A 22,375-nucleotide genomic window follows, 5' to 3' on the forward strand; every position below is an offset into this window, starting at 1 on the left:
GCCATCATCCTGCCTTTGAGATGTGATTCCTCTGCAGACAGCTGAAGCTGATCAAGATGTGACTGCCCACCATGGTGCGCTGCCCTCTGCCTGTGCCTATGGGGCTGGGGCTGGGAGAGGGGAGGCCTGACTCTCCCAGTCCATCCCGGCGCCCACTACACCGCCTTTTACACGGAATGGAGTGGGCCCACCCATAAAGCTCCTTCCATCGACTCAGCTGTGGGATGTTTTGGAGGGGTTGAAAACTAAGGACTTGTCTGACCATGCTTGTGCATCCTAAAAGTGCTGCTTCTGAATTGCCAGCTCAGAGAAGGCTGCCTCATTCTTGATGGCCTGGCACCTCATATTGGTACTCACTTCTGGGTAAAGCGTGGCAGTAAATGTTTCCAGTACTGTCTGATGGGGTACAGGATCCTGGTGATATACGAAATTGGAATATATAGGCAGCTGAGCTGACTCTAAAGACTGAAAGATTAGGACTCAGACCATCAAAGCCACAAACTAGCAGAACACAGCTTAAATAGCTTAAGATTTTAAAAACGAAGGAACCCTAAACTTCTTGGAATTCTTCTGATGTGCTTTAGATCTTTTTGAGGGAGAAGTGCAAGTCAGCAAAAAGTTTCTTTCCTTTTTTTTTTTCAAATAAATGGATGCATAAAAAAGTGGTGCCAGGAACTGAACACTTGAAGAATCCTATCAAATATCATTAAGACTGGCAGCATCATTGTTCCTCTTGCAGCTCATGAGAATATGGTGATTTGAGACTGCACTTCAAGCTTTTAACACTCAGAAATGTCTCCCCTATTTGCTTTTTAAAGTCTGCAGCTCCTCTGTCAATAGGTGTCAATAAACATGGTTGCTCCTGTCTCACAAAGAAAACTGCGGAGCTGGAAGCTGTCTACTTACAATGCTTTCACCAACTGCTTTCTCTATCTATCCTTGTGTTTCCTGAACCTGCCAGTGAAATCAGTGTTTTACAAGAGCACTGCCTATAGCAATTGGCTCTCTGTTAACTCTTTTTCCATCGTTCTGGTTCTCCCATCTAACACACACTATGTGAGCAGGATATGCCATGCAAAATTCTGCTACCAAGGCACTGGCGGCAGCAGAGAAAGCTGATATCCTCCCCAGGTGGCTTCTAGTGCCCATCAAACACGGTGGCACAGAGCTTCCCCAGGCCTGAAAGGCACAGTTCACCAAGGGGAACAAACTGGGCATGGATGAAGTCTGGGGGCTTACCTGGGGAAGCGCTTGTACCACTGTGTCCAGGAGAGCTCGCATCCCGGTGGCCATTTTAAGCAGTTTCAGCACTACAATGAGAATCAAATCCTGGTCAGCAGCGCTGGGAAATATTTCAAGCAAAACCCATAAAGGAAATCTAGCTTCAGATTTTGTAGGGAGGGTTTACATCTCTCTTGCATCTATTCATACAGATGGCAAGCTCACTGCATCCTGGCAGGGCCCACAGAACATCTGAACATCCTGACTACCTCCCACACCAATTAATGTTAAGGACATCAGTAAAACAGACCAAAAGCTAGAAGAACTCCAGCGTGCCCTAGCAGGAAAATGGGAGAGTAATGGGGAGACACTTCATCAGTGAAGAGCATCATCTCAAGCTCTGATCCTCCCTTCTCCACTGCTTCCTGCTCTTGTCTGGTATTAGTATAAAAGGTCTGTGATTCCAGGTTTGAATTAGAGACCAATCTAAGATGCCACTGGAAACGCCCATGAAACCCCACCTAGCTTGTCTCTGAATTGACATTTTGCAGCCTCATCACCTAACTCTTCTCAAGTTGAACTGAAACAGCAGAACTAGAAGAACAAATGGCCAAACCATTTCTTGACATGTCTGGAGGGATGGCTGGAGACCTACGGAGCAGGCCGTACCTCTTGCTATTCTCAGCACCCGCATGATGCGTATTATTGTGGGATTGATGGGCAATGCAGCATTCATCTCAATTTCTTCCAGCGTGATTCCCACAATTGATAAGAGAACTATGGCCAAATCCAGCTGATTCCACCTAACAGACAAAGAGAGGAAGGAGAAAAAAAAACAAAAATCATACAGGTACGGACACCCAAGAGTGGAGAATTATCTGTTAATAACAATCGCAAGCAAATCCCAAATGCCTCTCCTCTCATATCTGGCCCATGTGTACAAAACCAACTCACCGCAGCTGGCACAGACAGCCTCTGAGCCACAAGCTGCTGTAGGCTGTGCCTGGGAAGTGTCCCTGCCTACTTCCCGGTCCCCATCGTCCCTCTGCTATCCGCTTGGTGCCACTCTCAGAGACAAGGTACTAGGCTAGAGGGACCTTTGATGTGATGCAATACAGCTGCTCCCATGTTATGTCACCTGTCTCTTGAACTACTCCACTTGAGTATCTTCATTGATTTATAGCCTAACACTTGCAGAGGGCCTTCCACACCAGCACTAGAAAGACAGTAAGATGTGAAGAAACTGAGTGTCTTTCCTACACAACTCCCCTCGTAAGTCATATTGCTCATAGCAGCTTCCAACCACTCAGTCAGGATAAATGAAGCAAACAAGTTGATCTTGTGGAAAAGTGTCCAATCTTACCCTGCTCTCCAGCAAGTCGCCAGACCACAACGTGTTTTCATACACATTTGCTTCCGGCTAAATGTGAGGCAGAATAAGATCTGTAGGTCTCTGCAGCTGGGATCTGAAGGCAGTGGGGCTGAACGCAACTACCTCTGTCTTTGCCAAGGCTTTACAAAGCCAACAGTCTACCAAAGGACTGGTTTGGATTGCAAAGGAGACTTGTTCTGAGGAACTCGGTGACCTTAGGTTGCCAAAACTACTCTTTTGAGGACTGGATCAATGCCAATGGGTTGTTTCTGACCTCTAAGCTGAGCTGGTCAGACCTGGTGGAGAGGCAGATACTGGGGGAAAGAATGTATCTAGAATTTTTTAAGATTTCCTGAATTCCTTCTGCAAAGCCGTACCAGCGGTTCTTAGAATTTTTAGTTCCTACACTATAAAGTTTGCACCCACGGAGAGACAGCCCTTTGCTCTTCCTTGCACACAGCATGTAGTACAATCATAGTAACGCTACATTTACCCAGCATCTGGCTTTGAAACTGGGTCAATACAGCTCTATCCCAAATGCACAGGAGTTTAAAATACTCTCACCTGTCCTTAAAGAACCTCCGAAAACCAAATGCCACCAACTTCAGCACTGCCTCGAACACAAAAACTATGGTGAACACATAGTTGCAGTACTTCAGGGCTTCATCCAGGGACTGAAAAGAGAGACACCAGTTAGACCAGCCCATGCTATCTTTTCTTAGAGCCCCTGCAGAGACACTGGCAGGCACAAGGGTGGCATAGGCACAGAGTTGTAAGAAGTAAAGTCGTAATAGCTTGCAGAGCTCAGTTATAAAACTGCACTAAATCACACAGCAAAACTCAAACAAAAGATTAGACACTGATGCAAACAAAAACCTCATAAGCACTAATACTAGTTGTGCTAAAAATGTCAAAAACTGTGAATCCTCCAACTTCAGTGCACAAATTTTTCAGTCTGGGTCAGAGAGAAAATTTTACCCCTTCTCCGTATAATAAAGCTTATTTCTTCAGATCTGCCTAGCCTTGGGTAGAATAAAAGACTTGGCGGATCGTTTCTTTATTCCAGCATAGCAATCCTTAGGACAGTGGCTTTGCTTAAAACACTCAGAAAAATAAATAATGTTGGAGATGGATTAAATCTTGCGTTCTTGAAAAATGTTACATCTCTAGAGCTGGGCAAAGTATGTCCATATTTGGTGCAATGTTCACGCTCTCTACAGAGCTGCTCTCGGAAGTCAGGAATCCACAGTGTTTATACTTTAAGATGATGAGTGTTTATAATGGATTTCGTTGGAACTGTAGGCCAACAATAGCAAAAGAATCTTGCCGGGACCTTAAAATAGATAGTTGCAGAGTGAAACAGCTCTTTGATTGGGTAGGGATTTGGGGAGAGGAGGGAGGAAAGGGGCATTTAGTTAAATGTAGTATACGTCTCTTACAACAAAAAAATGACAACAATGAACGTCAAAACAGACAAAATTGGAAATAAAATTCAATCAAGGAGTCTGCAAAGCAATGTCTGCTTTGTTGACAGACGAAGCCTCAGGCCATAGGAAAGCTCTCCTCGTCACATTTGTGTGATGACTGCGCTTTGCTGACCCCAGATATGTGGGATGACCATGCACTAATTTTTTGGGAACAAGAGCTGAAAGTTTTTCAGATGTTGGCATTCCTCAATGCACTACTATCCCTATTTTTGTTCCAGTGCCTAAAATAAAATGGCAACTTAAAAGAATGTGGGACAATTTACTATTTCATCTGAAGCACACTGCCTAAGCCTGAATTCTCGTATCATTTGTGATGGTTTGCATTCAGATTTACACCACTGTGTTTTACATGAATATAAAACAAGTATAAATAAGACCTAATCTGGATAAATAACATTTACATGCGAAACAAAGGCTGTTATGCAAAGGAATTAGGGGGGCAGAACAGCACACAGTCAGCTGGCGTAAAAAACACAGGCGTTACCCTGTGGCTTGGTGCCCCTCTGGCTTAGCTTCCAGGAGGCATTTGCAGGTTACCTGGCAGACCATGCAATACTAGAAAAGTAAACACTGAGCCTAGAGCTCTGTGAATGATAAAGCGATGGAAGATTAATATATGCGGCAAATGGACAGGCTATATGATTTATGCCAAAGGTTTTCTTGGCAAAGAAGGATTTTATAATACATAAAGAAAAGAAGGGTTGTACTTAAGAGTTGGTTTATTCTAAATTCATTGAGGAAAAGAAACGTTGCTGTGCATGCATTAACTTCATGTTTGTATCTGTTAATGGAATATTCTAAAACTCTGGACTGTTTTACAGTCTGAGGGTCAGTCATGGCTGGGATCAGGAGAGGAAATATTTAGACTGGTCTTTTCCTAGTATAAGTTTAGCTCACCCTCTGTTAGCCTTATTCTCTGCTTTTTTACGCAAGAGCAGGGAAATCAAGCTTTTGGCTGGGGCAAGTGACTCCTGAAGGGTAGAGCTGGCCTAGAGTTAGACGGACTGCAATGCTGAGCCTGGAGCCTGCTGAGGCCTTCAAACACCAGGGAATGGTCCCAGGGAAGCAGGGCTGGCTGCAGACCTCACTGGTCAACGGTATCCCAAGGGAACAGTGTATGGTCGTCAGGTCCTCTGCTACCCCACAGTGCTGTGTTTCACAGCCAAGACATTGGTTCTTACCTTTGGCTGGTTGTAGTGCTCCATTGACATAGTGATGACATTGACCCCAATGATGAACGTGATGAAGAGGTCAAGATAGTGGCTGGTGCAGAGGGTGTGAATGTACTTCCGCGCTGGGGAATAGTCAGCATAGTAAGGTCTGCGTTGGGCTTCTGCAGAAAAAGAGAAAGAAAGGCAACGCAATGAACGCAGGCCCTGCTGCGTGGTTGGCAGCCATCGCAACGTGGCCTGCGGGCCATGTCTTACACACCCTCGGATGCAGGGCAAAACCCTTGGGAGAACTGATTCAAACAAGCCACGTGAAATGGCCGAGTGCTTCTTCCTAGCAGCGAGGCCTTCAAGAACCGTAATGGGGTTATCAGGCTGAGCCAAACCCTCTTGTGCTGCAGAAGGGACCTCCACAGCTTTGACAACCATATCTGTTTTTCTCCCAAGTGTGCTCTGTTCTTACTGCTCTGTCTCAGGCTGGAGGACAACCTCTTCACTTAATGGGACTCTTATCACAAACCAGGAAGGGTGAGAAGCAGGATGGAAATGAGACCCAAAACCAAAAGCAAAGCTTCAAACCCAGCAAAACTTCAACTCCAGTTGAGAGGAAGGGCTGAGGGCAGGTCTCATTGGTCTGGACTCATTGGTCTGGACTCTCATATGCACCTCTCCTAATCCTGCTGCTGTCAGGCATGTTCCACGTAAGAGAAGAACATAACCTGAGCTCAGGTTCTGTGACAGGTGGCTTTTGGTGTATTTTAAAAGTCTAAAGAAAACACAGCAATGCCTGTGGCAAAGGAGGACACATGCGTGAGGGTTAGTAGCACACAGGAGAGCATCAACAGCAATGGAGTGGGGTGCTCAGCATTTGCCTCAACAAAGACTGTCAGCACAAGCTCCTCTGAAAATATAAGAACAAGGACATGGTTGCATCTAAAAAAACCATCCAGGCTATGACCACATGAATTTTATATCTCTGCCTCTGGTCATGACTCCTCCTTTTTTCTCTTTGAAATGGGGAAATTTCTGCATATGACCAAGCTCCTGGGGCTGTTCCAAGGAGAGTGTTTGGACACTGCCCTGCGACTGAGTTGTATTTACTGTGTGTGTCTCTCTTAAATTAGACTGTGACCACAGGATGGCCGTGGGCACTCGGATGGAGTCGAATTCTTTTCAAACTTAAGAAATGTAAATATTCAAAGAGTGTACTTAAGGTCAAAGTCAGCATTACTGTAGGTTTTGCAAGTGGAAGAGACATGTTAGGTCATACTAAGTCAGAGCAGGACCGTTCTCAATAGAAAGGGATTTTCTTGCAAATGCTTCAGCAAATTCAGTATTTAAATGCATGAGGAACTGGGAAAAAGGAGTTGCTTCACCTTAAAAATAAGGAGGCAAATAGGTTCAAAAGTACTCAGTGATCCCTGAAATACATTTTCCACTCCTCTCACCTTGCTAATATCTTTCAGATGGAGTGATCCTTGAAATGTGGGGTGGTTTTTTTTTTTGGTAATGCAACTGATGCCAGATAAGAGTCCAAAACCCTAAAATAAATTGGATAAAGGGAAACTGAATCTGCCGCTCTCTTTCAACTACTGTTTTTTCTGGTAGTTAAAAGTGGAGTGGAGGCATTGGAAAAACATTTCCTTCTGACTGGGGCCATTTAGACTTATTTTTTCTGCTAATGGGTGTGGAAAAACAAGATGAAAGCAAACACAATTGTTTTTGTATACATTTTTCTGTTGCTTTCATGTGCCTCAGTCCTACCAGTCATCTCAGACTGGTAGGGCTGTCTTTCTGTCTTTGCTACTGAGCTCGGCTAATCTTCCGGTGTGTCTAAAAAATAATAATAAAAACATGGCAGTATAATATTTATTTAAGTCTGTACAATGTGTTCTCATGTGTATTCAGGATTACAACATACTTTTTCTTTTTTTTTTTTTTTTGGAAATGTCTTCTTGGGAATGCAAAAAATCAGCTTGTTGGGAGGTCTGAGAATACCCCAAATAGTCAAACTTTATATTAAGGGACTATTTATTAATGACTAATGGTTGATTAATGGATCTCAGAAGAACATTAGCCGCAATGGGCAGTGTGTGAATACACTGGCTAGCAGCACATAAGGAAAACAGGCTGTAGGTGACTGCAACTACTCTCTAACCTGCCCAAATACAGCCATTGATTAACTATTCAGCAAAAAATCAGGTGTTTATTATGTTTTATAAACTACTTCTATAATTCTAAAGCATAATCACAAGAAGACATTTTCCACTGTAAAGCTGCTGAACAGCAAACCTTCTAGGCTGCCTGTCAGCAACACAGCTCTGTCTTTACATGGGCTGGATATACAAATAGTAAGGAGGAACCACCCAGCCGTAAAGGTGGGTCTGGCTTATTGCATGGACTGTGTCTCTACACTGCCAGTGCTCAGCGCTGGCGATGCCTGGACAACTGGTTGCTCACAGAACTTGGGATAGGTTTAACTTGACCTGGGATGAGGGAGCTCTAGGAAATGCCTTACTCATTTAAGACGTGCTACGTCCCTAAAGCCAGCTTAACAGACAAAAAAGAAACTTCTCCTGGGGGGACACATACACGGACATCTGGGATAAAGTTGACAACGCTTCAAAACACATGCAACAACACTGTCATGCTCAGTGCAGTAACCCATGCAATGTCCATTAGAGGAGATACTTCTCATGCGAGGCTAACGGTAGTGAGCGGGGTGTGCAGGAAGGACAAGCCAGCTTCTGCGCTCGGCGATGCTAGTGTTGTGTCAGGACAATCCCATGAAGGCAGAGGGGTTGCAGCAGGGTGAAAGCAGTGAGAGATCAGCCACACAGCTTCACTGCAGCTCTGACCCCCTCCCAGCAGGAAGGAGGCTGCGTTTCAGAGCTCCAAGGTGCCCAGCTCTGCTGGGTCACTGTTCATCCCCAGTCCCTTTAGGATGAACTGAAGTAACATTCAGTCAACAGCAGTCAACAGCACAGCGAGTGGCTCTGGCCTCCTTTCAGTTCAGACACACATTTTCAGCTCTTAGTGAGAATATATTATGTTATTCTCCCCAGTTTGGGTGTAAGTGTTTACTGCACACACCTACAGCTGCAGCCTGCTCAAGCAGAGACGTAGGGTCTGCAGGAGAACCTGTATGAGGAGAAGAGTGGACCATGGGGGGTGTGGGCACAGCCAACGGGGAAGATCTAATGCATCATTAATTACAGTGGGCAAAACGCAACCTGTGCCTGGTTTCTCCAGGGAAATGGTTTCTGGGATGAGACCCCAATCAGCCAACTAGCAGACTTATATCGAACACAGACAAGTATCCCTGCAGTTGACAGTTTGAATTGGTGGAAATGCAGGAGGGAAAGGAGAAACCATCAAACATATGCAAAAGGAAAACCACAGTCTTTTCTCGCCCCTGCTTCTGGATGTTGGCTTGAGTCTCACCTCTCTGAAGAGTATTTAAACTTCTTTGCTTGTAATTCTGCTGACATGAAAATTAATGAAGCACTGTCTCCTAGCTTAAAAGCATTTAGGTTGGCATTACAATTGCTAGCTACAGCTCCTCCATTATTCTCCTCTGCATGAAACATTAGAAAGCCCTAATGGGTTTATATGCATGCTTGGCACAGAGTAGCTCTATACCTGCAGCTGCCTGGAAAAATAAGCAAGATGGTTTGATAATTCCCTAGTCGGAAATACTAAACACTCAGATATGCAGTGCCCAAAATTTTAGTTATAGCTCAAATGTTTCTGCTGGATACAGAGACGGTTGTGGCATTGAGAGGATGGACTAATTTGAATACCACTGTGTGCTGCCCACGATTGCTCACCCCTAGAGAGAAAGGCTTACAGTCAGTGTTCTGAAAGGCATCTCTGCTGGGTCTTAAAACAAAACTGGCCTCTTCCTTCTACAATGCCCAGACGCTCAGCTCTGTGTTGGCAAATGACTCAGAGAAACACAGCTGTGGCCACGCTCCTCTCGTACAGAGTGGAAATTAGAAAGAAGCATTTGCCTTTTCTCAGTTCTCCGTTTTTGGGGTCTTCCCAGGGACCAGTGACTTGGTGACACTACTGAAAAGTGCTCTCTGCTCCCCAGCTAGGGCCTCCCCTGGGCTACGTCAGGCATTTCCAGCTTTTCCAGTGTTGCCTGCACTGCTTTCCACACACAATGTCACCCAGACCCTGCTTGCAGCCTTTGAAGTCCAGGGTACTGCCTGCGTTTGACCTGGCATCGCGCTCTGCTCAGCGGGCCAGCGGCTGCTGGCTTCACAGCAGATACAGGCGGGTTGGATTTGGCCCTGGATCCTGAATGCAGAGGAGATCAAGCCGATCCATGTGGTTTTAATCAAAAACTTTAATCTGGGGAGGCTGGTTTCGGTCTGCGTCTTCTGAGAACCTCATTAAAAGGTTAGGAGCTACAGGATTATTAAATTACACTACACTTATTTACATAGTAGATATAGTGGATGGAGGTAGTGACTGTGTCAGAAAAACATTCTAGTTTATCTTGAATTTTTACCTTGACTTTTACCTCTGTGAAAAAGTACGCTGTGCACTTCTGCCTTTAAAACCACATCAAATGCATTTCTAGGGTGTATTCAACCCCCTGCCCTCTTTTCTCCTGTAAGCAGAGTCAACTGGCAAACCCAGTGCCTCCTTTCAGTGCTGGCCCTGGCCTCAGCTGCGTTTACTGCAGCCTGGTTGTGAAGGCTGGGCCCTGCGACCACTGCTGCTGTCACGGCAGCAGTGCCTTGCTGGCGTCTTGGGTCCATGAGCTCCGGTGCCGGTGCCTCGAGTGATGCTCGTCACAGGAGCAGACAGAGTCAAGGCATGCTGGCAAGGCATGTACCCTGTCCCAATCCCTTCATGAAAGTGGCCCTCAGATGGGAAACAAGAAACTGAGGTGGTTTCTGACAGCAGAGATGTGGGCTGAGAGGAACCTACCTGCCAGGCTCCCAAAAGGCCGGAAAAGTAACCCCAAAACACGTGATGATTCCCCATCCCACCTGCACGGGGTCTGATGAAGGAGCTGTGTCCTGCTGCAGGGCCGGGTCCTCCATGGAGCAATCCCTCTGCCAGGCTCATAGCTCTGCACACAGGGTCCAAATCCTGGACCCAGCCTGCAGAGCCTGGGATTTGTACCCAGGGCCTGCTCGGATGGGACCATCCAGGCACTGATAAGCTGAGGCTTACCCCATTTCCAGGCCTGAGCCCAAGCCTACTATGGCTCAACAGTGCATTTCTGTACGTGTAGGTACCTACAGATGCCCAAAGACCTCACTCCACAGAAACACACACAGGGTTGCTACACACAGAGGACATTACAGACAGGAGACAAGACACAGACAAGATGCCAGGCAGACAGGGCAAGTCCAGATGGACGGGTGTTGCTCAGATAGTACATCTGTTAGCTACGCTGGATTTTACTCTTATTAATGGCCCTAATTCTTCCTCCCGTTGTGGTCTCTTCAGGCCAAATACTAGAAAATGGCAACTGAAGTAAAAGCAGGGCTCTCTGCTAGGCTACCCAACGTAGGCTCCTTGCTCCTCCGCAGAATCACTGGTCTCCTGTGCCCATCCGGCCCCACGGGGACTGGCCTCTCACCCGCTCCTCCACCCGGGTGAGACGCAGAGCGCTGGGGCACGTGGAAAGCTGGCCAGCCCGCCGTCACCGTGCAGCTCCCCATGCCTGCATGTGCACACAGACACTCCCGCACAGAGACTCTGCCACGCACGGCACCAACCACATCTCACATCTTTCTGAGTCTGCCACATTTTTTCACCAAATCCATCATCTTCTAAATTACCCAGGAAGTGAAAACTCCTCCCATTTAAATTAAAAAAATCCATTAAAATGTAAATAATAATTTTCCAAACTGTGTATCAGATATTTGATTTCACCTTGTTAACTACTCAAATTTGGATGCCAAGCTGTCCATGCCAAACAGAGGCAGGTAGGAGACCTCGGAGACAGACGATCTGAGGTAACCTCCTGGAAGCCCAGCACATGGCCAAACGTTTAGCCTCTCAGTTGCTATATCGGACTTGATTGCCTTCCAGAAAGCTGTCCTCCTCCCTGCGCGTTCTCAGTGAAATGTTACAACCCACATCTGTACAATGCCTGGGTCTACGGTCTGAAATATCTCCTTGACTTTATTCTTCGAGATAGCTGGATAAAGAGGGGCAACATAACAGTGTCCATCACTTTGACAGGGACTGGCTCTTTTTGGCATCTAAGCAGCGAGCCGCAGACAGGCTTGTAATAAGATTTACTTACTAATCAGGAACAGCAACTGGCTGTGGTTAAGCTATCCCTCCTTACCTGTGCCCCAGTCTATTTTCTCTAAGGATGCTTAATGTTCTTTGTAAATAAGCTTTTTTTTTTTTCATATAAACTTTGAGTTTATCTGAGTCTCTTCTTGGCTCAGCACATTGGGGTAGAAATACTGCACAAGCAGGAGGACTCTTGAGACCCTGAAACTGATTTCTCTTATTGTGCTGGAAATGCTGCCTTCAGGATTTCCACTTTTAATCCTAGATGCAACCTCAAACTCAAAATACAAAATGGGAAAAGGGAAATGAAATTGCATTTGAACTCTTCTAAATCTCTGAAGAGATTCAACGTCCATTTGCAGCTGGCTAGTTTGATCTATATTTCATTTTAACCCCGCTACTTAACTCACAACTAGCTAAAATGAAACGGGCTTGGCCTTCACTGTGGTGTCAAGTCAGTCTGTCATTAAGGCCCTGTGGAGACCATGGTGCAGACATTTAGTGCTGAGGTCTCCCATGGCTCTAATAAAGAGGACCACAAGAGCAGGAGAGGAGCTGCGAGAGATACAGCTGCCTGCCATCTGACTCAAGCATAGATGGATGGAGGAAATTGGCTGGGGTTTCTACTAGCAAAGCCTCTGCCTGCTATGTCCTTAGAGCCAGACAAAAGCCTATTCGATCTAACTGCAGTTTTCCCAGCTGAAAATGGATATCTATGGCTTGATGTTTGGGAGACAACTAGCCATTTGTCACAATGAGATATTAGGTCCTTACAGGAGATTACACACGGCAGCACAGCACTAGGCAAAGAGCCACAGGGCTGCTGTGGCAAGCAGGGCCAGAAGCACTCAAGCCTTATCCCTGACTAAGCTCATCTTTGATCACAGTTCCCTCACTTACTTCTAAAAAATGCTTGCCAGCATCTAATGCAGGCTATTCCTGTTCACTAAAACTGGCTGGGAAGTTGGTGTGGCTGGTTTCCTGGCAGTTTCCCTGGGAATACCCACCAGATGCTACAGGCAGCTTGTCCCTGGTGGAGCCTGCCAAGGAGCAGTGGAGGTGAGAATTAATACATGAGAACCCCTGGGAAGGTTTGGGTCAGGAAAGGAGCACAAGCTCAGGTGTTTTTCTGGTCTGGTTTGATTGTCCCTACTAGATCCACTAAAAAGCAGATTTCAGGTAAAGGCCTTCTGTTGCACCCTAATGGCCCTGTATCTGGCCAGTATTTCCATGTTGACTCTTTGCAAGGACAAACCGAGTCTCAGCAGTGAAGGGCCCCCCCAGCCTGTGATGGGGCAAGCATCTCTTGTAATGGACATCTTCCAGAGCCCCATCTTGGGGCTCCATTCCTCTCCCCAGGGCTGTCAGTTTGTTCATGCCCTCATGCAGCATGTTTGAGGCATGCGGGGCCATGCGCTAGGACGCTAAAAGCATTGCAACTATTTTGTCTAAGAAAAGAATTAATAAATCAAACCACCACCATCATCAGATGCAAGCGGCACATTAAGCCACAGGGCTACCCTCGGGACTGGCCTTCACGCACACAGTAAGCATTGCAGCTGTTTACTGACTGCATCTCTCCGTCACACCACGAGCTCCCGCTCGGTGCTTGGGAGACCTTTGCCTCGCAGAGGGTGATGGGGACTCTGCGTGGAGGAGGATTTTCTCCTCAGCCAAGTAAACAGGTAATGCTTTACATCAGGCTTGTAGAGGACAATGCCAGGGTGTTGGCAACCCAAGACTTAAGGTACCGCCAAAGAGGTAACGAAGCAAAACAGCCTCTTGTACCCCATGGAAACAAAACCAAAGGAAAATGAAAGTCTTGCTTTGGGAGCAGGCAGGGCTCAGAAAGATTTTGGTTTGTAACGCAGTCTACCGACCAGACAGGTATATCTCCTTACTCCTGCGCTTTTTCTCCAAGCGTCTCAGCCGCTTCTCCTCCCGACGCCGGGCCTCCTCCGCCTCCTGGTGCTGTCGGCACTTGTGAAAGTTCTCCACCACCACCCCCACGAACATGTTGAGCACGAAGAAGCTGACGATGAGCAGGAAGGAGATGAAGTAGAGAAGCATCCAAGGGTTATGGTTCTGGATGGGCTGGTGAGGTGGGGAATTAAAAAACAAGAGAGAAGAGAAGCGGCATAGACAAGATGTGTATAAGTCAGGATATTGGGCACTCTGTAGCAACAAGACAGCACAGTACACTTTTGTGGGGAGGAGGAGAGGGCTGGGAAGAGTTAGGAGATTTTTCCCAAAACAGTTTCCTCTCATTCCCTTTCTCACTGACTAGAATTTTACTTTTGTTGTAAAACCTGTCCTAGCCTCCGTAAGTTGGCTTACAGGATTTAATTGTTTTGGCATTTATTTCATACAGCTTAAGATAAATCTCAGTGGATGTGCATCATCCCACCTGCAAGATCATTTTAGTTAAAGATAGGCTCCAGCTTATTTTTTTTTGAGATGTGGGCACATGGGTAATGTTTCTCAGTTGTTATGAGATCTTCAGAAGCAGGAGAAAATTAAGTACAAAGTGTTACTTAGCTACTCATCTAAGACTCTTGACTTTCCTTTGCAAATGCCACATAACACACAAACTTAACAATGCCTCTTACACAACATTCCTGGCTGTTTCCCATCTCATGCGAGTTTGCTGTTATTGATAGAATCACAGAGTCATAGAATAGTTTGGGTTGGAAGGGACCTTTAAAGGTCGTCTAGTCCAATCCCTCTACCATGGGCAGGGACATCTTCAACCAGATCAGGTTGCTCAGAGCCCCGTCCAACCTGACCTTGAATGTTCCCAGGGATGGGGCATCTACACCTCTCTGGGCAACCTGTGCCAGGGTTTCACCACCCTCATTGTAAAAAATGTCTTCCTTATATCTAGTCTAAATCTACCCTCTTTTAGTTTAAAACCATTCCCCCTTGTCCTGTCCAACACTCCCTCCTAAAAAGTTTGCTGATGTCTTTCTTATAAGCCTTCCGTGAAGCCGCAATGCAATGGCATGTGTGGCCCTCCTCAAGTAACATCATGCTAATTAAAAACCCCATCAGTGCTTGTTTCTGTACTACATGGGGCGCAGCCACCGTAAAAGCTACTCAGTGGAGAATGGAAAACCTTGGCAGCCCAACGGGCAGTCAGGACCTCAAGAAGGTCCTATAGCTCTGCTCCTTCTTGGGACTTCAAAAACACCAGAGTCACCCAGGCATGAGACTTCTGAGAGCAACACATCTGGACTCTGCAGTACATTTACCTGTTGGTCAATACCCACGGCATCCAAACCATCGTACATGATGTTCACCCAGCCATCTTTGGAGGAAAGGACAAACAAGGACATGAGGGCCTATAAGAAAACAAACAAACAAACAGAAAAGATTGGTCTTGCATTTTAGTCCCCAGAAAATAAATTAAAAACAGACAATGTTCAGCAAAACCAATCCACAGCTCGTAACACATCATCTGGCATGGAGTTGGTGGAGATATGCAACATATTGTGCCTTGCTTTTACCTATTTCCATATCTGGCTTAAAAGTGAGCAACCTATGGTTGTTAACGCTCCTTTTCCCTCACATATAGGCTGACTTTTGCTCAGAAACATCAGGCTTTCTGGTCACCAAAGCATGATTAAAAATCAATATGTCAGGCTGGCCCAATGTCATGCGGTTTTAAAAAGCAATAATATATGCCAGCTCCTACTATGGGCTGTCTTGCTTTTCAGCCAGTATAAAGCACCTTTTTTTTTTCATAACAGCTAGACGTCAAGAGACTAAAAGTGACAGTTGAGGTCCATACCTGAGGAACTGCATGCAAAAGCAGTGGCTTTAAGACAACACTCTCCTATAACCAAGGAATTGTATAACCCTAACTCTCTGGCTGCAAGAGATCAAGCAGTGACCAGATCCATTTTTACCTGGTTAGGGTTGCTTCTGACAGATGAATGCCTATGTCGTTCTTGGAAACTTCCTATGATGGAGGTTCCACACCCTCCTCAAGGAATACATTTTAAGTGCTCATCCATTAAAAACTGGTACAGAAAATCCCTGCAATGAGGACTTTACCTGTCCCAAATTGTCAAAATTGTACTTCCGCCGAACCCATTTGTAACGTGCGTTAGCGCAGTCAGTCTTCGTAGTGATGTTTTTTACATCAGGACCATCACAGTAGTAGAACTTGCCTTTAAAAAGCTGTATTTGAGAAGCAACAAAAAAAGAAAAAACAAAAAAGAAGCAGCTTTGGAAAGTCTGTCCCCTGATTTATCTTTCTTTCTCCTAGTAGCGTTGTTCAAACTCCTTTCCTTTCCTTCCAGCTCAGATACCTGTCTTAACACACATGGCAGGAAACTTCAGGCCCTGAGACACTGTTGTGTATTGCCTCAGACACAGAAAGGAGGTGATGATCCTGCAGGCCTGCCCTGTCTTCTTGGGAAGATGACAATCTCCCCTCGGAGGAAGAGATATTATACACATCCCAGCACACAGAGCCGGGAGGGACCTTGGGAATTTGTCTTTTCCTTCCCTCACCTCAGGCAGGCTTAGCTGGTGTCGTGTTGTCATCAGGGAGGTCTGCTCTTCCAAACCTGAGAACCTTCCAACGAGCAGATGCCAACCCCACCCCGAAGCATTTCTTCTAGGGCCTAGCTCTTCTTTCCTAACACCTAACTGAAATCTTCCTTTGGAGAGATTTAAGCTCATTACTTCCACCTTAACCCCAGGTGGTGAGAAAAACAGCTTTTCTTTTGCAGCACTTACATATGGCCGTGGTGAGGGAAATACTCTACCTGGACCCCTAAAATCCCGAAGATAATGAAGAAAGCACAGCAGATGAGAACAATATTCCCAATAGGCCTCAAGGAGGAGATCAAGGTTTCTACCACCAGCTTCAGACCTGGGGCTCTGCTGATTACTCTGGAAAAAATGGCAAAACGGTAAAGCTTTTAATTTTTATGCATGCCCTGTTATTATATGGTTGCTTTTCCTCCTCTGCTTGGGCTGCAGTAAAGCTAAAACAACCCTCCTCTACCTGCAGGCAGCATTCAGGGACGATTAGTGACTTATTTGTACAAGCAGAACATTCACAGTCACATTAGATGGAATTAAAAAAGTGTAAGACACTCTGTCAGCAGGGTGTTGGGCAATTTCTTACTAGTAACAGTGAGGAGGGAATACAGAATATCACAGAGGTTCCCACTACAGGGCTATTTGTACCTCAGTCCAGAGAGCTGATCCCCTCTGAGGTCTCGGATCCAAGCAGAGGGGCACACAGCAGGCAGGAGCCTGCTTCCTAACACAACATGTGCAAACAGCTTCACAGAGGTACTAGAGAGCATGTCTTGTCCTCCTTCTACAGGCAAAAGTGCTCACCCGCCCTACTGGCCCAGGCCCCATGACAACTTTTCAAACAAAATAATTTCAATTTGTTTCCTAATTGGTTCCTGAACTGACTCTTAGTAACAGGAACTTGGGATCAACAGCTCCACAGCCAAAGAGTCATCCCATTAAAGAGCAGCTTGCTTCCTTGCTGTGAGAGGCCCGGCACGCTCTGAGCACAACCTGAAGCAGCTTTTGGGTATGATAGAGAACAAGTGTTTTCCTTTCCTGTATGAGTGCCTGGAGAATGGCTCTCCCATGGGCGTGTGAAAAATGTGTTTGCACACATAAGTGTAACAAGCCCAAGCAAGCTTTTCTGGGAAGGTGGGTGTTTTGACTGAAGAACATCAAAGTTTTTTTTAGGAGGGGCCTGTAGAGGGGAGAGGGTATGAGTCCTTGCAGGTAGCTTGAGCTCGCACGGCTAATGATGCTTTCATGCCTGCCTAACAGAGAAAAGAGGAGAGTTGTATGCTGCAGGGAGAAAGCATTTCAACAGGGTCCTGTTTGGCAGCAAATAAGGTGGCAGTCTGAACTGCACCTACAACGTGTTAGGAATGGTCCCTGGAGTAATCCTAGAAGAGGCTTTCATAAGTGAAACTGTCGTGAGAGGTGATGAATTTCTCTCTGTTAATAGGATCTGGCCTAGTTATTCTCCAAGACCAATTCCCTCTTTTCCCCTTACGTTTACTTATGAATTGCCTATGCCCTGATTTCTGTTCCTAGTTCTGTGTGTTAGACAGGTGCCCCGAGGCGCTGCCAGGCCAAGGCTTGTCCAGGGTGACCCAGCGTGGCTCCTGGTGAGCCAGCACTGCATCGGGACCCCGATGCCGCCAGCAGAACAGAGCACGGGAGCAAGAGAGGAGACAGAAACACTCACAAAGTTACTTGTCACTAAGGAAATACAGAGCAGCAGACAAATAGCTGTTGTTCTTGTGGTCATGGGCCTAAACAAGATTGCCTCTTCCTATTACTCTCATAAGCAATCAGCTTTTCATCAGAAAGCCTACAGGTCTCAGGAGGTACCTATCTTAATTCCTCTGAAATTTCATGAAAAAAGGCTTGTGTTTCTTGCCAAGCAGGATGGAAATAGAACAGGAGCCGTGAGCTGATAAAAATCCCCCAAGCATTAACACTCTTTGTTATTGCATAATCACAAAAAAAAATTCAAATTCTCTTTTTTCCTTTTCTCAGATACTGAAAGCGTCTCCCCTTCCTCTTCCTAGCTGAGAGCTAAATTGTTTTGCAGTAATGTTAGATATGCAGGCGTGGGAGAACAGGTATAGATGCTGGAGCTTATCAAATTATTGTCAGCACCTGTTCAGTTGCAAATTTTTGCCCAGTCAATGCGACCTCTTTGCTTGGGAATGACTGTGAGGTTGTGCAGTTTAACAAGGAGCCAGACCTATTTGTAAAACAGTGATAAAAATGCAGCGTGGAGGAGGCATTCACTGCACTGAGTACGATAACACCTCTCACGCCAAACTCCATCCGCTCTTTTCCATGCTGGCGAAGATGAATTATATTATAACTAATTTCACTGTTTTCAAACAGTTTCACTAGATAAGAGCTCCCCAAAGATGATTCTACCCATACTATGTTTCAGCTTTTTGTGTTATTAAGCAAGACCTTGATGGATCATGTGCATTTTTTCAAACTCCTTGACATATCAACATAAAGCAAACTCAGCCACTCTACTGGTGAACATACCGGAGAGGTCTCAAGGTCCGCAGAAGCCTCAAAACACGAAGGACACCCAGGATCTTAGCTCCACCCGCCGACGCCATGGAGACAATTATGTCAATGATAGATACAAAGACCAGGACTCCATCCAGGACGTTCCAGCTGCTCTGCAGATACGTGTTCTCCCCAGAAAAAAAGCCAAGAGCTACCACCTACAGCCAGGAGAAGAGAGACATCTAAATCTTCACCCAGATCATAACTATGCCACGTTCTGGTCTTTGCCAGGCCTCACTATAGGCCATGGGATGAAGATGTAATTACCTTAACCATCATTTCAGCCACAAAGATTGCAGTGAAGATGTAATTAGAAACACTTAGGAATATCCTTTCCTGTAAAACGCAGAACAACAAAAAGAGGCATTTAAGACATTAGAAAACAAACATCCTTCATCTTGCAGGGTCTTGCCCTGACAAGAGTAAGGTCTGGATGCTGCATCAAGGAAGAAAATGACTCAGGTACTCACCGTGCTGTGTGGGTCTATGTCTGGTCGCTCCAGTGCTATAGTGATGCAGTTGAGAAATATGAAGACAAGCACCACGTGATCAAACATTTTGTGGGCAATGACCTTCTGGCACATCACTCGGAACCTGGAAAATGATGGGGAGAAAAATACACTTCAGATGCTTGGGTCAGCAAGAGACTCCCACCCGAATGGCACGTCCTCGAAAGTCTTCAGCCGCTGTGCCACCAGCATCAGCCCAGGTAGTGATCTAGTCTCTCCACACGCTTCAGCCATTATTATCAATGCAGTAAACAAGATGTAATAACAGCTATTCTTAATGCTGGTTAAACCACCCTTCTTCCTAGACAGGCATGGAGTGAACCATGCAACAATTCTGCCTACATGTAACAGAAAAAGTTACCTAAAAATCAGGAATTGGATTTCTAAAGCTCTCAGTGCTTCTGCATCAGAGAGGGATTTTTTTCAAGGGAAGGCTAGCTAGAAATGTAGTATTCCATACCCACAAAAACCTGGTGGGCTGGCATTTCACTGGGATTTCTTACCGGTTCTGTGGGGAAAACAAGTAGAGGGACCAGTCTTCATGACTCTTGCACCACTGTGGTTTGTAGGGCTCCAGGACTTTACGAATTCGGTAGCAGTAACTCTGGATAGAAAAGAAGAAACACCTTTTCTTCCTCTTTTATTTTCCTGCCTCTTCCTTTTGTGAAAGGGGGTGGTACACGGCATTTCATAGCGCCTGTAGGGAGTCACGGCTTTTGGGACGGAGATGTGGCAGGCATTGTCACATTTGTCCAACAAAACAGGGAGGAAAGGGGTGGAAGAAAGGGACTGCTGTACAGTGAGATATGAACATAACAAAGCAAGACTTTCTAGGCAGGTATCATTTTGAGATCCAAAGTTGTGTCAAAACCAAGAAGGCCTCAAACAACCAAAAAGTTAAATAGAGAACACTCTTTCTAGACTTTCAAGCCTTCGAGATGCCAAACAGCTCTTATGAGCAAAGACATTAGCTAGCTGTTGTGTCTACAAGTCATTTTTGGAGGCATCGTGGGCCGGGGGACAATCTCAACCAGTCCAAAAACTAGGCAAATGCATGCACAACCCCTTACAGTTTTACCTTGTTAGAGACCACTGCAAGGTAACAGCCCAACCCATTAGCTAAACAAAAAAACATTTTCGGAAGTGGATGCCCATCTCTCAGATCTGGATTCATTTTGTCTACACTAGCCATTAGGCAGTAACACATTACAAAGCTTGATTTTTAATCAGCCTTCTTGGAGTGGAAAAGCCACTTAAAGCATGAGTGCCCAATTTCCCCCTCAACTCACATCCTCCATGTCATCCTCATAGTCCATGGCATCCTCCTTGTGGCTGTCGACACGCAGGAAAAACTCGCTGGGGACGTGAACCATCTTGCCATTGCAGTCTTGGTACTCGGCAGGCAGAACGGCCATGGGGCTGATACTGAGCGAGTGGCGCATGGTGGGCAACTGGAGCAGCTCAGGCAGGTCCAGGGAGCTGCGGTAGTCCAGGGACTCTGCCCGGCGGTGCAACGAGGGCCTGCTGACCGTGCTGGACTTGGCGTCATCGGAGTCATCGTCTGTGCTGCCTTTCCCCTCCCCGGAGAGCAAGGACTCTCTTTCTCCTGACTGGTTCTTCTTCTTAAGGCTCGGGGCTCTGCCCAGGCTATTCCAGCTTGAGCGTCGGCTTCCCCAGTTGCTGCTGGTGCCCCAGTTGGCGCAAGGGGAACTGCGGAGGCTGGACTGAGAGAGGAGAAAGACATTTGAGGGTTTGTTTGCAGAAGAAAGCCAAAGGATATGGCATTTTGCCCAGACTGGATGACCCTTCTCGTTGCAAGTCATGCCTTCCCTTTCCAGCTTTCTTCACTGCACCTATTTCATCATGCCAAAGCCTTGAGATGGCAGCACCCAGCTAAGCCCACCCCGCAGGTATTCTTTGAACTACACCTGTAGCACAGCTACCAATCCTCTGTGCTGCATGACTTCCTACTGTCCTGGCAACATTAACTGTGCATAAAAAATGAACCCAAAGACACTATTGCTGAAGTGGTATTTTCTTTCCTCATGTTCAAGTGGTTTCAGCACACAACCTCCCTGGCTTCCAAAGGGGCTCTGGCACCTGAGTCACCCAAGTGCCTATTGGAAATTGTGCCCCTATTTGCATTACTTTCTCTTCAATTTGCTGCATAAGGAGGTGGAATGAATGTTTCTCTTACAGCAAATTTCTGGCACTGATCAGTGTGTCAGTGCACTTTGGCTGGTAGGTAGTTGCCAGGATGAGAGCACTTAAGGTCAGAGCCGAAAAGCTAGAAGGGAAACTCCTTTTTCCTCCATGGTTCCTCCCAGCACAAAACAAGGCAAACTGCCTTCCGCCTTCTCAGTGTTGGCCAGCTCTCCTCTGACTGCTTCGTCTTCCTTTGGCTAGTGGCACTGATGTGCTCTCAGAGAAAGGTTTCAAATGATGAACAACCCTCTCCAGCAACTCACAATCCCATGAAACCCCAAGGCAAACAACAGTCATCTCTATTTTCTTTTCAAAAGCATTACCTTGACTAAGCAGCTTACCAAAGGGGATAGTGGCTCTGTCTCTGCGTGAAGTGCCTTCACGGTCTGCTGCCTTGATTTGAACATGATATTGCAGTTACAGAGCAGAGGAATGGGATAGATAAGCAGCAGCAGCAATCCACTTTGTCTATTAACTCTGCTCCCTCTGTTTTCATAGAGCTGCCCTCCCACTCCTCTGTTGCAGGCAAAATTCAATCAGTTGCCAAAGCAGTCAGCTCCAGCCAGATCTCTGCTCCATGAGCTGTGCCTGGTGGCAATCGGTCAGCTCATACCTTGTTTCCTCTGTTTCCCCTCCGATGGGGCTGCTGTACTGTAACTGGAGCTCAGCTGCTATGTTGGTAAGGACAAATGCTTCATTTCCCTTGACACAAGGTGGATTCAAGATGCAAGCCTAAAACACTGTGGGGGGAAACAGGCCTCATCCTCACAGGAACACTTGACAGCTTTTCCAAGACACCACAAAATGGCCAGTGTGGTTGGCAAAAGATGCCTGCTCCTCCTCAGAGGGGTTTGCTGGAATAACTGCATGAACCTACAACTTGTCTCAGGTTGCGTCTCTCCAGCGAGGTGGCTTGGCATGGACTTCCAATCAGATACTAGGCAGGAAAACACTGAATCCCAGTACATCCCCGTCTCCCCTCTTCATATACTCACTGTCCTTGACTGTTATGTGGTCACTCTCCTACCCCAGCATAGCACA

At 46.2% G+C, this 22,375-nt stretch overlaps 1 protein-coding gene across 1 annotated transcript in view; it reads right to left on the reverse strand.

Moving 5' to 3' along the window:
- CACNA1H (calcium voltage-gated channel subunit alpha1 H) overlaps positions 1-22,375 on the reverse strand; it is a 256,884-nt gene that overhangs the window by 23,822 nt on the left and 210,687 nt on the right. The window contains exons 16-28 of the mRNA XM_075165481.1: positions 20,419-20,853; positions 19,633-19,733; positions 19,091-19,214; positions 18,888-18,956; positions 18,594-18,778; positions 16,298-16,424; positions 15,579-15,704; positions 14,774-14,863; positions 13,403-13,616; positions 5,262-5,413; positions 3,158-3,267; positions 1,891-2,024; positions 1,240-1,310 (exon numbers count right to left, since the gene is read on the reverse strand). Of these exons, the coding sequence (XP_075021582.1) occupies positions 1,240-1,310; positions 1,891-2,024; positions 3,158-3,267; positions 5,262-5,413; positions 13,403-13,616; positions 14,774-14,863; positions 15,579-15,704; positions 16,298-16,424; positions 18,594-18,778; positions 18,888-18,956; positions 19,091-19,214; positions 19,633-19,733; positions 20,419-20,853 (1,938 nt within the window). The remainder of the gene's footprint in view (positions 1-1,239; positions 1,311-1,890; positions 2,025-3,157; positions 3,268-5,261; positions 5,414-13,402; positions 13,617-14,773; positions 14,864-15,578; positions 15,705-16,297; positions 16,425-18,593; positions 18,779-18,887; positions 18,957-19,090; positions 19,215-19,632; positions 19,734-20,418; positions 20,854-22,375) is intronic.

This window comes from Calonectris borealis, chromosome 16 (genome assembly GCF_964195595.1).
Source record: "Calonectris borealis chromosome 16, bCalBor7.hap1.2, whole genome shotgun sequence".
Taxonomy (NCBI): Eukaryota; Metazoa; Chordata; class Aves; order Procellariiformes; family Procellariidae; genus Calonectris; species Calonectris borealis.